General features: G+C 36.1%; 1 protein-coding gene across 5 annotated transcripts in view; it reads right to left on the reverse strand.

The window, feature by feature from the left end:
• Window positions 1-16886, reverse strand: part of SLCO6A1 (solute carrier organic anion transporter family member 6A1) — a 74415-nt gene that overhangs the window by 38801 nt on the left and 18728 nt on the right. For all 5 annotated transcript variants that reach the window (XM_047730439.1, XM_047730440.1, XM_047730438.1 and 2 more), the window contains exons 7-8: window positions 8640-8784; window positions 1343-1538 (exon numbers count right to left, since the gene is read on the reverse strand). In XM_047730439.1, the coding sequence (XP_047586395.1) occupies window positions 1343-1538; window positions 8640-8784 (341 nt within the window). The remainder of the gene's footprint in view (window positions 1-1342; window positions 1539-8639; window positions 8785-16886) is intronic.

Below are 16886 nucleotides of genomic sequence, written 5' to 3' on the forward strand. Positions count from 1 at the left end.
AGGCTGTAGTACTTCTGGAAGGCCCTTACTCTCTGGTCTTAGCCTTACAGAGATATCAGAGAACAAGTAGTATTCATCACAGTTCCTCTTCCCAGTGTATGCTAAACTCACTCTCATCTACAGAGTATCACAGTACTGCTAGATTTTTCCTCTACTTTTTCTAAGATTCCTGCTTGATTTCAGCCTCTTACATTCATAATTCAGCACATGTACTGAATGAAAAACCAACAGAGTGTTGTGTCATTTGTCTCTCTCTCTCTCCTCTCTGATATCCTGCTCTATTTTTCTGTCTCTAGGTTGAAGCATCTGTCACAAATGTGTGCTGATTTTTTGTCATCTAACTAGATGCTTTTGCCCAGACCTTTGCCCAAATTCTCAGCTTCTTCTCAATGTTGAGAGTCAGCAAATACCTCTAAAGTATCCAAATGCAAGAAGTTGCTTCTCTTCTTAAGGGTCTGCCTTAGTCCAAAATTTTGGCCTTTGAATTTCTATTTGCCTAAACAATCCTCTGATACCTTGAGACAAATCTTTTAAACTTGATTCAGTTTTGTATAGTTGTTCTCCGTGGGAGCATTGGTCTGCCACAAATTACTCCATTGTGGGGAGCAATGAAACTCTTATTTTTTTTTTTACTTATTTTACTTGTTCTGTCCTTAGGTTTTCTATTCAAATCCTGTTCTGCTGTGTTTAATATCAACCTCTGCCAAGTTCTTTGAATTTTTGGTTAAAGGAGATATTACTTATACATACTTTCAGCTGTACTTCAGTTCTATTCTTTGGTATCTATAAAAAGGCATATCTAGGGGCACCTGGGTGGCTCAGTGGGTTAAAGCCTCTGCCTTCGGCTCAGGTCATGATCTCAGGGTCCTGGGATCGAGCCCCGCATCCGGCTCTCTGCTTGGTGGGGAGCCTGCATCCCCCCTCCCCCCTGCCTGCCTCTCTGCCTACTTGTGATCTCTCTCTCCCTCTGTCAAATAAATAAATAAAATCATAAAAAAAAAGGCATATCTACCAATTCAGGAACACAAGGTAAGGCTTTGTACGGACAGTATTGTCTTTTAGTTGTTAGCCACTTAAATACAGAATATTACTTCTTGGTTCGGAATCATTTCAATGGCTTTTTTTTCTTTAGTACTTTATGCGTAAACAGCCATGTCACAAGCTACCATCATGATATTTCTGCCCTTAATATGAAAGGTAAAAGTGTGCTTTATATTTATTTTACGTGTTGAATGATTCTAAGAATGGCATAAACTTATCTGGTTACTAGATAATTATTAACTAACTGAGAAATACATTGTTGATTTGAATGTAAATATCCAATCTGCAAAATAATATTTACCCGGAATAATCTTCATTGATCCCAGCAAGCGGTACTGGAGCACAGTTTATAAAAATTACAAACCCAAAGAACATAAGTGATACAGCAGATGTAACCATTATAAATCTCATAAGGGCTTTACAAGACATGTGTAACGTGGAAACAATGATACCTCCCAGAAGCTCGCCAAGTCCACCTGCTGGAAGTAAAACAAATCCTAAAAGAAAGGAGGAGGAGAAGAAAACAGTTTAAAAAAAATTAGCTGAAGATAGTACAGAACATTCATACGTTGATACAATCCCCCTGCTCTAAACATACATCAAATATAGATTGAAATAAAAAGACAATGAAAACTTAAAGGCATGATAAACATCTCAACAAACCTGAACCTTAAGAGAAGTACAAATTTGGGAGTAGGGCTAAACCTACAGGCCTAGTGGAATGATGGAGAAATTTTGCTCCTATGTGGTAATGGCATCTAAGATAAACCCAGGACTTAATCCATGCAAAACAGAAGATGAAAACTGTCTTATTCAGAGCTATTATTGGATAGTTGTCTGGATTTATACTTTACAGCAAGAGACACGCCCATGACAAGAGTTCAGTAACAGAAACTTACTACCAGAAATTTAACTAAGCCACCCACTGATTCTATGAATGGGTGTGCAATATTAACAATCTCACAATAAACTGAGATTTCAGAATAGTCACTATGAGAAATAGTTTTCTTTTCAATCAAGCATAAAGGATTAGATAGAGGCAAACAGGAAGAGGAAAAAGAAAGAGGGAGAAGAAGACATATAATTAGAAGATAGTCATATGAAAGTAGCACAGTAAATGCAAACATTGCTGTGATTTCCTTTGCTCCAAACATAAAGAAGTGGTAGATTTAGATAAGAATATAGCAAAAGAAATACAAGGCAAAAAAAAAAAAAAAAAAAAAAAAGAAAGAAAAAGTTCCACCAACATCAGATTAAATTTATTATCTTTGAAGGTCTGTGGGAGACTTGTAAGTAAGTAATTTTAGAATGTTCAAAAAGATAAATGAAAGTTTAACTTCCATAAAAAGAAGAAATAAAATAAAAAGATAAAGGAATAAAATAAGAGCAGATGAATAAAAAGTAATAAACCTGGATATTTAAAACTTTTAATTCCTAAAATAAAAACTAAAGTCCCAGACCAGAGACATTTGAAAAGTTAATAAGTTGGAAGAGAACATTGTATAATTCATGCACTATGTAATATTTTTTAAAAAAAGAAGAGTGAAAGGAGAATAACCAAGATAAGTAGTTAAAGGACAATAAGTACAGTAGAGAAATATGATAAACATTACCCAGTTGAACAAGATCAAATTCAAAAGCAGTAAACCATGGTGACAGTATGCACCCTTGATATGAGTTGATGAAAATGCCACTTTACTTCTGTGATCCTCCCTCTAAAACCCATGACTTCTGTCTAATCACAGGTGGAAAAAAATCAGTCAATTCCCAGTTAAGGAACATTCTAAAAAGTACCTGACCAGCACTCCTCAAAACTGTCAAGATCATAAAAAACAGTGGAAGACTTAGAACGTGCCAAACCCAATAGAAACCTAAGAGATATGATAACTAAATATGATGTATCCTGAATGAAATCTTGGGATAGAAAAAAGGACATTGTGTAAAAGCAAAGGAAATAAAAATGAGATACTGACTTCAGTTAGTATTGACATTGGCTCATTAATTATAACAAAACTACTATATTAATGTAAGATGTTAATAAAAGGGGAAATGAGGTATGCAGTGTATGAGAGCTGTCTGTACTACCTCCAAATTTTTTTTGTAAGTTTAATAAGAAAGTAACTTAAAAAAAAAAAAAGACAACAGAGTAAGAGGCACTACAAAATGCTTTACTGAACTTGTGAGAAGTATAATGGAATAAATTCTGGGGAATTATTTCCCCAGAAATAATACATGAACAATTGAAACTGAGAATAAGAAATTTCCACCATTAAAAAAAGATATTAGTTCTGGGAATAAAAGAACACTCCAACTACTGAGTACGATTAAGAATAAATAATTGAATCTATCCTAAGGTATACAGAAGTAAGGAAAGAAAACTTCATATCATCAAGAATAAAGAGAAATTGTAAAAATCTGCCAAACAGCATGTTACTTGCAAAAGAATAATTATACCTAATTCATAAATGATAAAATTATCTAGACATGATATGAGCATATGCACTCACTCTTGAAGAGTGGGGCTAGTTAACTATCTCCATGGGTAGTTAAAACCTCCTGAACTAGACTGGACATGAACACATGCACTCACTCTTGAAGAGTGGGGCTAGTGGACTACCAGTGGATTGTTAAAATCTCCTGAACAAAACAAAAGGGATAAAATGAAAAAAAGAAATGAGTCTATTGAGAGAGAACAAGATAGTAGGGGGGAAAAGAAGCAGATTGAAAGGTAATAAACAAAGAAATGTAAGTAAGAAGTTAAAAGTTACTTAAAAATGTCAGAATCCAGGGATGCCTGGGTGGCTCAGTGGGTTAAGCCACTGTCTTCGGCTCAGGTCATGATCTCAGGGTCCTGGGATCGAGCCCTGCATCGGGCTCCCTCTCTGCCTACTTGTGATCTCTCTCTCTGTCAAATAAATAGATAAATAAAATCTTAAATAAAAAAAAAGTCAGAATACCCAAGTTAATAAGTTGGAAATGGATAAAGCTTAACTATTAAAAAGACAGATAATTAAATTGGGTATTTTTAAAGGAAAGTCTGAAAATAAAATATTAAAAAAATATGCCATGAAATGTAGTTCATAAACCTATATATACTTAACATTGCATAAAATAAATTTTGTTAAAATTGCCCAGAAAATTAAAAATCCATAAGCAAAGTATTTGGACTCAGCTTTCTCATAAACAAAGACTCAGTTTACAACATTACTAAAGATATGGAAACTATTACTCGATGTGAATAGTTATTTAAAAAGAAAAGCAAACCATATATTTAAAAACTAAAAATCTCTTCTCAATAAGACATGACTTAAGGGACACCTGAGTGGCTCAGTGGGTTAAGCCTCTGCCTTCAGCTCAGGTCATGATCTCAGGGTCCTGGGATCAAGCCCCGCATCAGGTTCTCTGCTCAGCAGGGAGCCTGCTTCCCCCTCTCTCTCTGCCTGCCTCTCTGCCTATTTGTGATCTCGCTCTCTCTCTCTCTCTCTGTCAAATAAATTAAAAAATAAAATCTTAAAAAAAAACAAAAAAAAGACTGACTTAAATAAAAATATGATGAGAATCATAACTTTAAAAATACTTAGAACAGAAAAATAATGAAAATTACACCTAAATGTATGAGATACTATTAAGGAAAATCTATAAATAATTATATCACCAATGATAAGGTTGTTAGGAGAGTTACATGAGCCCATATTTAATCGCTTAGAAAAGTGTTCAGGGGGGCGCCTGGGTGGCTCAGTGGGTTAAAGCCTCTGCCTTCGGCTCAGGTCGTGATCTCAGGGTCCTGGGATCGAGCCCCACATCAGGCTCTCTGCTATGCAGGGAGCCTGCTTCCCTTCCTCTCTCTCTCTCTGCCTGCCTCTCTGCCTACTTGTGATCTCTGTCTGTCAAATAAACAAAATCTTAAAAAAAAAAAAAAAAAGAAAAGTTCAGGCACAAAGTAAACATATGAATGTTTGATAAAAGGTAGACATTCACAAATAAATTCATTAGAAAGAAAAAAAAAAACTACAAATAAATAGAGGAGGGGCAATATTTATCAAGAAAATTGTGAGAAATGGAACTGAATCAGGACACTTCAAAGGGTGAGAAGTAAGCCTGAAAGTAAGGAAGTCAAAAAGAGGCAAGCCGCATTTTACCCCAGAATCTCAGAAATGAAGGGCAATAGGTACCACCCCAAGCAGGAATGAGATAAAGGAAAAACAAGGGGAACAGATGGCAGTCTATATAAAATGTTTGAGTTCCAAGTCCTATCCCCATCCCCAAGCCATATAACTAACCCAGGAAAAGGCCCTTGGTTTATCCAGCTTGAACCCAACAACTACAGATTTGGGAAAACCACAAACATTTGTGAGCACAAAACTGAGAACTCCACTCAGCTAGGAAAACATTGCCTGTCAGGCTATTGCCCTAGGTGATAAGAAAATACTGGGCACAGGGAGTTCAACAATTAAATGGCTAGCTCTTTAAAGTCTACCCCAAAAGGAAACAAGACAATTGGAAATTCAACCAATGCACAGAACTTCAACTCCGTAAAGATTTTATTGATGTACTTAAAAGTACACAAATCACAATTATAGATGCCAATGACTTTTCAAAGTGACTGTTCTTATGAAACTACCACCCAGATCAAAAATCTAACACTGCCAGAAGATCAAAGGCTCTTTTATGCACTTACAGGATTTTATAAAATATGGATCATAAAGTATATATACATTAAGGCTTCTTTGTTTGTATGATGTTTGAAAAATTCACTCATGTTTTTATACATGACAACAGATGATGCCTTCTCATTGCTGAACAGCATTCTAAAATACTCAAACACCACAACTTATTCACTGTGATATTGTGAATAATGGTGCAACTTTAAAAATTTGTGTACTTGTCTTTTTGTAAATATTTGCACTTCCTCTAGGTATATCCTTAAGAGAGGAATTTATGTTTGGTATGTAACATGGAGTAGAATTCCTGAAGGAGGGAATATGTATAAGTTCAGCTTTTCATGATACTACCAAACAGATATAAAATGGTTAAACCAATTTACTTTCACTAGTAGTGAATGAAATGCTACCACTCCACATCCATGCCAACATGCATTTCCCTTTTTTCATTTTAGCCATTGTGGTGAATGAATAGTAGTATTGTGTTGTGGTTTTCATATGCATTTCCCTAAAAACCAGTAGAGGTGAACCCACTTTCATATGAATCTTAGCCAAGGGATAGCATCTTCTATCGAATACTTTTTCAAGTCTCTTGTCCATTTTTATTGAATTACCTGCCTGCTAGTGCTCTTTTTCTCTCTCATACAAATAAATAAAATCTTTTTAAAAAAATTAAAGCTACATTGTTGAGGGCATGCCCATGTATAATTGTTTCATTTATCTCACTGCTGTCACTATAAATGATCTCTTCACAACAACTAATGCCTCTTGCTTTGAGAATACTAATTTAAAATTACTATAGTTATACCACCTTTTCTTCTGGCTAGGATTCACATACTAGAACTTTTCCTACCCTTTGACTTTCAACCTTTTCATGTCATCATATTTAAGGAGTGCCTCTTGCAAGTAACATACTAGATTGTCTGGTTAATCTGACAATCATTATTTATATGTTAGATAATTACTGTCATATATACCGGGCAGCAATTCTCCATGTAGCTCAGGTTTCTGCATATCTAGCAAGCAGAATCACTGACCGATCTTTGTCCTATCTCTTCAAAGATATTTGCACAGTGAACAAACAGCCTTGGGTAATAGAGATAGTGTTCTCAATAACAGAAGGCAAGTTTGCTTATAGTTCTAGAAAACAGAGATTATGTTCCTCCTGGAAATAAGAGAAGATACATTTACTGTCAAGTACAGTAAAGATAATGTCTTCTTCTGGATCAAAAGATAAGCATGATTACTGTCTATTATAAGATTTATGTTCCTCCAGAGTTGTCCCCACATTCACTAACTCACTCATTTACACTGTGCCCTGGACTCCCAGATTTCGATGGATCCACCCTTCCCAGCCACATTTGCCTCTGTCCCAGTGTCTGCAGAAGTCTTCCCCCAGAAGACTGGTGCAAACCTTGCCAACACCATACCTCCCAACACACATGTTTTAAGGGCCTCAGTCCCAGCAGCAGCAGGAGTGGGCCCTGTGGAAGCCCAAGGTATACCTTGTTAAAACTGTGTGCCCCACCCCAGCTGGGGACTTAACACTGCCCACAACAGGTAAAGAGAGCCTCTTCAGTTGGATGGACTGAAGGAAAAAGCAACCAGGACACAAGAGCTGGGCACAAGCAACACACATAGGAGACACCCCTGAAGTGCCAGCTTCTGGTGAACAGAAGACTCTGCACTGCAGAGCACTACAGGACCTCTTCTTCATAAGGAGACATAGCTCTCTAACAAAGAGAAATAGACACAGAGGGTTAGACAAAATGAGGAGACAGAGGAATATGTCCCAAATGACATAACAGGACTAAACAAAACCACAGCAAGAGATCTAAGTGAAACAGATATAAGTAGTATGCCTGATAGAGAAGTCAAAGTAGTGATCATAAAGATACTCACTGGACTTGAGAAAAGAGTGGAGAATATCAATGAGACCCTTAAAAAAGAGATAGAAAACACAAAAAAGATTAAGATTCTCTCTCTCTCCCTCTGCCCCCTCCACACCTCTCTCTTTCAAAAAAAAAAAAAAGCATTTATATGTTGCCTACAAGAGACACATTTCAGATACATTTAAAGATGTTCACCATCACTCACCATCAAGGAAATGTAAATTAAAACCACAACCAGATATCACCTCATACCTGTCAGAATGGCTAGAATCAAAATAAGTGCTGACAAAGATGTGAAGGAAAAGGAACCCTTATACACTGTTGGTGGGAATGCAAACTGATACAACCATCATGGAAAACTGTAGGGAAGTCCTCAAAAAACTAAAAATAGAATTATTTTATGATCAAGTAATTTCTCTGCCAGGACTATTTCCAAAGAATACAAAAGCACTAATTTGGAGGGATATATGCCTCCCTATGTTTACTGCAGCATTATTTACAAAGCCAAATTATAGAAGCAGTCAAAGTGTCCGCTAATAGATGGACGAATGGATAAAGACAATGTGGAATACATATACAATGCAATAAAAGAATGCAGTCTTGCCATTCACAACAGTATGGATGGTCCTAGAGATTATAATCCTGAGCAAAATAAGTCATTCAGAGAAAACAAATACTGTATGATTCCACTTATATGTGAAATTTAAGAAACAAAACAAATGAAAAAAAAAAAAAGAGGGGGACAAACAAAAAGCCAGACTCTAAATACAGATGACAAGCTGGTGGTTGCCACAGGGAAGGTGGGTTGGGGAGTAGCTAAAATAAAGAAGATTAAGAGTACACTCATTGTGATGAGCATTGATGAGCACTGAGTGATATATAGTAATATATAGTATGGAAAAATAATAAAATGAATTAAGATAAATGAAACTTCAGCAAATGATATTACTCCTACTTTATGTTTATTTCAAATATTTCATAAAAACATATAAGAAAATTTTATATAAAAACTTCAAAATGAGTATAATGAGCAGAAAAGGTCTACCTGCAATTTTAGTTGCTATAGAGCGTGTTAATGAAAACTGATTTTCTATATACAAAGGCAAATATTCAGAAGCTCCAATAAAAACAAAAGATCCAGAAGCTTTAGTCAGAGCTAGGCATATTAATATTGGATTCTTCAACAGAACCTAAAATAGAAATGTTATACACAAATCATTTCATTTTGTTAGGTAAAGAAAAATAGATTTATTCACTCACATGTTAATAACCAATCAGCAAAAATTTTACCTTTCCGAATCTAAACTAAACATATATATAAATCAAAATCTGCAGTTCACCAATATATAGTATATAATAATATACTATTAAAGACATGTAGTATTTGTACCATTTTTATTCATTTGACCTCCATACCACCTATAATTTTTATTTGAGATTCTGGCAGTTTTCTACAAAAATAAGGAAATTTCTACAAAAATTAAGGAAAAATAGATATCATTAACCAGGTGTCTAGAATGTTCCTTTACTTTAGTTAATCTATTTCTTTCCTTAAGAAATCTTTTCACCTAACTAAAAAACAAAATGAAGATAATTTAAGCAACACACAAGGAAAATTACTAGTATTACTATTAAGATTCTATAACATTTTACTCCTGGGTATTCCACATACAGTGAAGTCATGTAAATTCTGCATTTGTTTTTAAAGATTTTATTTATTTATTTGGCAGATCACAATAGGCAGAGAAGAGGCAGAGAGAGAGGAGGAAGCAGGCTCCCTGCTGAGCAGAGAGCCTGATGCAGGGCTCCATTCCAGGACCCTGAGATCATGACCCGAGCCGAAGGCAGAGGCTTTAACCCACTAAGCCACCCAGGCGCCCAAATTCTGCATTTTTTGAACTTACTCAGAAGCCTCAGGAGGATGTATAGTACTATTATACTATACATAGTAATTGACCTGATAATAATTAACATTAAAATATAAACTTTCAAACTGATTTCTGTATTTCTTATATATACTTATCTTTGAAAAATTTCAGTAGCATTTTGTTTATATATTGTTAAATTAACTTAATTTTTTTTTCTAGTCGTAAACACCATTTTAAAAAATCTAAACATATTCTCTATATTAATCTAATTCATCTTCTGAGTGCTATCTAAATTTACATACTGTGATCCTACATATTCATCTACTCCCACAAGTTAGGCTCACAAACTCCCACTGTCACAAACAAGACTATATTAAATGTGCCTGTGCGTGCACACTTAAGGACTAGGGTAGAATGTCTTTGGAAGTATATATTCCAGAACAGGATTGCTTGGGCATTAAGATGTACTATACACTTCATTCCATTATTTCTTTAAATTTTTTTCCCCAAAATGTATCACTTTATAATCCCACCATAATGTAGCAGAGTTTTCTATTCTCTTCATGTAGCAACTTATAAAATTCACCACGGCAATATTTTCAGTTCCACATACCCTTCCAGAACTTTGCCTTTCCCCCATCAGGAGGCATTGAACTGGGAAAGTCCTTATTGACTGTCTCAACAAAGAGATGCTGCAAGACTTCTGAGGTTGGATCATAAAATGACAATAGGACTTCTGCTGCATATGCTCCCTCTCTCAGGACTTTGGCTTTGGGACTCTTTTGCCATGTTGGGAGAAAGTCAAGGCCAGATGGAGAGGCCATGTGTGGGTGTTCCAGCAAACAGCCGGTATCGATAGCTCACAGTTAAGTAAACAAGCCATCAGAGGATTTTATCCCCCAGACTTCACTTTAATTGACAAGTAGAGCTGAGTGGAGTAAGCCCTGACAAAGCTGCAGATTAATGAGCAAAATCATGTTCTATTATTTAAGCCACTAAGTTTTGGGGTGGTTTGTCACATAGCAATAGAGAAGTAGTACACTCCACGTAATCACAAACACTTGGTATTATCAGCAGGCTTTTAAAATTTTGTCACGCTGATGGATATAAAGTCATACCACAGTGCTTTATATGATACTTTCCTAAATTCAAATCCAACTGAGCATTTCTTCATGTAATTCATAGCTATTTAGACTTGGTTATTGTGTGTGAACAGCTTATTCATATTTTTATTAGGCTTCCTGAAATTTTTGTATAGATCTTCCAGGAATTCCTTATTTATTCTAAATACTAATCTCTTGTTAGACTGAGAGATGTTACTCATCTTTTCTTTTCTTTTTTTTTTTTTTAAGATTTTACTTATTTATTTAACAGACAGAAATCACAAGTAGGCAGAGAGGCAGGCAGAGAGAGGGGGCGGTAAGCAGGCTCCCTGCTGAGCAGAGTCCTATGCGGGGCTCAGTCCCAGGACCCTGAGATCATGACCTGAGCCGAAGGCAGAGGCTGAACCCGCTGAGCCACTCAAGCGTCCCTGTTACCCATCTTTTAACGTTGTCTGCAGTTTCCTTCATAGAACAGAAATCTTTGTCATAACTTTAATCCACTAATTTTTACTTTGTATTTTACACTATTGCAACCTTGCTTAACCTTTCCTACCTCTATGTCACAAGATACTTCTTTCATGGTTTAGCATTAACTGTGCTGTTCTTTTTTTTTTTCCTAGTCACGTTTTATTAACCTATAAATCACCTTTGCGTATCATAAGAGGTAGTGGTCCGACTTCATTTCACCATACAGAGAATCAACTTTATTATCACATTTACTGAACTATATCGTTGTAGTGCCTCCCCTATCAGATAGCAAGTTTTTATATATATTAATCTGTTGCTGAGTTCTGTCTTCTGTTTCACTGGTCTATACCATGATTTTATAGGAAACGGCAATCTGTATCAGGTATAACAGGTAGAATAAGGAACAGAAAACCTCGCTTTTATCTTGGCTCTGCAACTGATTTTTGGAACAACAATTAGCAAATCACATCTCTCTATATCCCATTTTTAGGGAGTATTATATAATAGTAGATGCAGGAATGGTGTTAGAGTCAGGTACATGAGATATTTTTATATTGTTAACCTCAGTTCAGCTACCTGTATATGTGTGTGTGTGTGCGTGTGTGTGTGTGTGTGTGTGTGTGTATCCAAAGATATATATGCCTTTGGAAAAATTACTCATCCTCTTTAAATTATTGCTTCATGATCTATAAACTAGAAATGATAATATATATATCTCCAGGTGATCATGAAAATGGAATATATGTAATAATTTAATTTCTGGCAGCTAGAAGTTACCCAGGAAAGAATACACATCATTTTCATAATTTATAAAATAAGAGGGTCACACTAGACTATGAGATTTGTTGTTTACAAACTGTAGTGTGCTTTGAATCATTGGGATGGTGTAAAACACAGATTACCAGGTCCTACTTTCAGAGTTTCTGATTCAGTAGGTTTGGAGCACAGCCCAAGAATTTGCAGTTTTAACAGATTCCCAGGCAATGATGATGATGGTGGTGGCCTGGGAGCCACACGAAGAACCACTGCACTAGATAATTTTTGTGTTTGAACTTTTTAGAATTAAAATGAACAGACTCCTAGGTTAATCCAGTTGATGAGACTTACTATAATGTTACACAGTAAAGTGAGAAAGCCAAAAACACGGAGTAGCTGAATAATTCAGCACTCCTAAAGAAACAGATTCTTCAGAAGCAAATGGCAGTTTATCTGGTCTGCTCTCTAGTGGGCATTCCATTGTTTTGTCTTAATTGCTACAAAGACCCAGATATTCAGCTTCTTTCTGTCAGCTGATTGTGCTTATATCTACTTCTATTACAGCTGCTCACTGTATTGTCTCTCCATTTGCTTCTCTATCTCAATGGCCTTTGCACATTCATTTTCTCTATGTCAGTTTATTAGAGTTGTGTCGTGTAAGTTTCCTGGCCTTTCTCCTACGTATACTCTCCCAAGAAATAGAATGTTAACTAGTCGGTTTATAGCAGGTCTCCCTATTGGATATTTTTCTCAAGCTATTTAATAGGTTTTCTAGAAATCTAAGGATTGCTATCTTAGGTTTAAGTTCTGATCCCAGACCTAGTTTTAAACTAGGACATTTGAACTACATCATATAGAGCATGGCAACTCTGCACAAGGAAACACTTCTGGGTCCTTTATCCAGAAAGGACTACGGGCACTTAGAAAGACACTGTGAGCATAGCAAACACTCAGACTACAACAGACCCTTCCGAAAAAGTATCTAGGCTTTCCTCTTTTTAAAAAAGTCTATTTTGGGTAGGCGGGGGGGGGGGGGGGGGGGGGGGCACCTGGGTGGCTCAGTGGGTTAAGCCTCTATCTTTGGCTCAGGTCATGATCTCAGGGTCCTGGGATCAAGCCCCACATCAGGCTCTCTACTCAGCAGGGAGCCTGCTTCCCCCCTCCCCTCTCTCTCTGTCTGCCTCTCTGCCTACTTATGATCTCTGTCTTTCAAATAAATAAATAAAATCTTTTTTAAAAAATCTATTTTTTTCTTACATATAAATATGGGAGGCAAAGAAAAAGGCCAGACATAAAATCAGTATTCAAGGGATTTTATGTAATAAAATCAGGCTTAATATACTGAAAAAGAAAAGAAGAAATCAAATCTGCGTAGTAGCAGATAATTCCTGCAACAGCCATTTCTTATAGCACTGTGGGTCTCAGCCCTACTCCATCATGGTTTTATCTAAAACCATGGTCTTTACCACACCAGAGGAGGTTCATGCTGGTCTGGGATGCATGCTTTCAAATGGTAACCAACCAAAATAGTACTCCTGCATGTACTTACTCAGTAAGAGTAGGAAACAAGGACAGGATCAGCAAAATATAATGTAAATGGTATAGTAGACACAGACAAGTAGACTGATATACAGGACAGGGTTCAAGTAGCAGTGGGAAATAAATGTTAACGAGGAAACTGAGGCAGAGGAATGCTGCAGGAAGGAAAGAGCTCCTAAAGACCCAACCAAGGTTCAGTGAAGATGTGGTATGCAGTGTCCCAATTAATTACGGAACTTCTTCTTTCAGGTGATAGAAGCATTAAACTATTTCCTACCCTAATCAAAGTAGCATGACAGGAGACAATGATCTTGCCAGTAAAAGGCCTTCATGTCAACAAATAGAAAGAAAACATAACTTGAAGAGGATACCAATAAACTTCTTTGAGTTACTCAAGTGTTTTAGTTGATCAATTAACTTCTCCCTTTCTCTCATGTTGGTTCCTCATGAAGAACATCTACAATTAGCCATAGAAAATCAATGATGGTTATCTTTATTAAATCTGTCAATAAGAGTAAAATAACTCACCTAGAAAAGGCTGTTTTTTCAAGTTTAAAAATGTTTCAGCCCTCTATCCTGAAATCTCACTTACTCTGCTTCTACAAACAACAATTTATTTCATCAAACCTAGTAGATGAATCAGAGACTGAAAATAGTACATGATGTCCTGATAGAAATACAAGTAATACTATATTTTTAAAAATCTTGTGTCAAATGTATATTGATTCTAGTTTCTATGATAGAAGTTCACCTGTTTTCCAAGGAAATTCAATATTTTGACTACCAATAGCATAATATCTAAATAATTGGATACTAGTTGCCTTTGATGTATTCTGTCAACCATTTCTAGTCACAAAACTAATGAATAACACTTTAAATTCAATTCATCCTTTATAGTTCAAAAAGTTCTTTCATATCATAATATTCATTAACAAGTCTTCATTCACTGGAGTTCTAGTATATAAATGTCTTCTCTGTTAATAAGGTATGAGACTTAAGGCATGAGATAAAGAAAAAGAAGGTAAAGTGTTGATCTCTCTGCTCTATACATTTAAAAAGTTTTCTCCTATAAAATCTTATTCTTTACCTGCTTCTAGCCAGTCTTAATTTCATTTTTTTCTTTTCCCTGATTTATTTCCCTAATTACTAAGCTTTCTATTTTTATTCTTTTGAAATATATTTTTAATCCATTATATTCTGAGAGCTATGGATAGTTATTGCTCTTTTTTTGGGCATTCTACAACAAAATATTTTTGAAACGTTTTCAAAATTCCACATTAACATTTCACTAATTCACATGCTTAATCTATTTATTTTTTATTATGTTATGTTAGTCACCATACAGTAGTACTCCTATATGTGTACAGGGGTTTCTGATGTAGTGTTTTTGATGTAGTGTTCCATAATTCATAGTTTGCATATAATACCCAGTGCTCTATGCAATATGTGCTCTCCTTAATGCCTATCACCAGGCTCACCCATCCCCCCACCCTCTTCCCCTCTAAAACCCTCAGTTTCTTTCTTGGAGTACACAGTCTCTTGTGGTTCCTCTCCTCCTCTGATTCCCCCCTTCATTTTTCCCTTCCTTCTTCTAATGTCCTCCATGATATTCCTTATGTTCCACAAATAAGTGAAACCATATGATAATTGACTTTCTCTGCTTGACTTATTTCACTTAGCATAATCTCCTCCAGTCTCACCCATGCTGATGCAAAAGCTGGGTATTCATCTTTTCTGACGGCTGAGTAACATTCCATTGTATATATGGACCATATCTTCTTTATCCATTCATCTATTGAAGGGCATCTTGGCTCTTTCCACAGTTTGGCTATTGTAGCTATTGCTGCTATGAACATTGGGGTGCATATGACCCTTCTTTTCACTACATCTGTATCTTTCGGGGTAAATACCCAGTAGTACCATTGCCGGGTCATAGGGTAGCCCTATTTTTAAATTTTTGAGGAAACTCCATACTGTTTCCCAAAGTGGCTGCACCAACTTGCATTCCCACAACAGCATAAGAGGGTTCACCTTCTATTCTTAAGCTTAGACCCACTGACTTTTTATTTATAACTTTTCACCTCACGGATATTATAACTTTTTTTTTTACTTGTTTATTTTTTTCTTCAAATTTTTATTTAATTCTAGTTAACTAACATAAAGTACAACATTGTTTCAGGAGTAGAATTCAGTTGTTCATCACTTACATACAACATCCAGTGCTCATCATAACAACTGCCCTCCTTAACACCCATCACCCATTTAACTCATCCCCTTCCCACTTCCCTCCATCAATCTTGTTTGTTCTCTATCATTAAGAGTCTCTAACGATTTGTTTCCCTCTCTCTCCCTCTCTCTCCTTTTTACCCTTCCCATATGTTCATCTATTTTGTTTCTTAAATTCCACCACATATGGCATAGTCTTTCTCTGACTGACTTATTTCACATAGCATAATACACTGTAGCTCAATCCACATGATTGCAAATGGCAATATATCATTCTTTTGATGGCTGAGTAATATTCCTGTGTGTGTGTGTGTGTGTGTGTGTGTGTGTGTACACATTTTCTTTACCATTCATCAGCTGATGGACATTTGGTCTCCCTCAATATTTTGGCTATTGATGATAATGCTGGTATAAACATCAAAGTGCATATGCCCATTTGAATCTGTATTTTTTTTTAATCCTTTGGGTAATACCTATAATGCAATTGCTGGGTTATAGAATAGTCCTTTTCTTAACTTTTTTTTTTAAGATTTTTTTATTTATTTGAGAGAGAGAAAGACAGAGCAAGCAGAAGGAGAGAGAGACAACAGACTTCCCACTAAGCAGAGAGCCCGATGCGGAGCTCAATCCCAGGACTCTGAAATCATGACCTGAGCTGAAATCAAGAGTCGGACACTTAACTGACCGGGCCACCCAGACACCCCTATTTTTAACTTTTTGAGGAACCTCCATACGGTTTTCCAGAGCAGCTGCACCAGTTTGAATTCCCACCAAGAGTGCAAGAGGGGTCCCCTTTCTCTACAGCTCACCAACATCTTTTATTTCCTGTGTCATTAGTTTTAGCCATTCTGACAGGTGTGAGGCAGTATCTCGTCATGGTTTTGATTTGCATTTCCAGTGATGAGTGATATTGAGCATATTTTCATGAGTCTGTTAGCCATCTGTATGTCTTCTTTAGAAAAAATATCTATTCATGTCTTCTGCCCATTTCTTAACTGGATTATTTGGGTTTTAGATGTTGAGTTTGGTAAGTTCTTCATAGATTTTGGATACTAACCCTTTATCAGATATGTCATTTGCAAATATCTTCTCCCATTCCAGAGGCTACATTTTAGTTTTGTTGATTGTTTCCTTTGCTGTGCAGAAGCTTTTTATCTTTACAAACTACCAATAATTTATTTCTGTTTTTGTTTCCTTTGCCTTCAGTGATGTGTCCAGTAAGAAGTTGCTACCATTGATGTCAAAGAAGTTCCTGCTTGTGTTCTCCTCTAGGATTTTGATGAATTCCTGTCTCATATTTAGGTCATTCATCCATTTTTTAATTTACTTTTG

Source organism: Lutra lutra, chromosome 5, assembly GCF_902655055.1.
Source record: "Lutra lutra chromosome 5, mLutLut1.2, whole genome shotgun sequence".
NCBI classification, from domain to species: domain Eukaryota; kingdom Metazoa; phylum Chordata; class Mammalia; order Carnivora; family Mustelidae; genus Lutra; species Lutra lutra.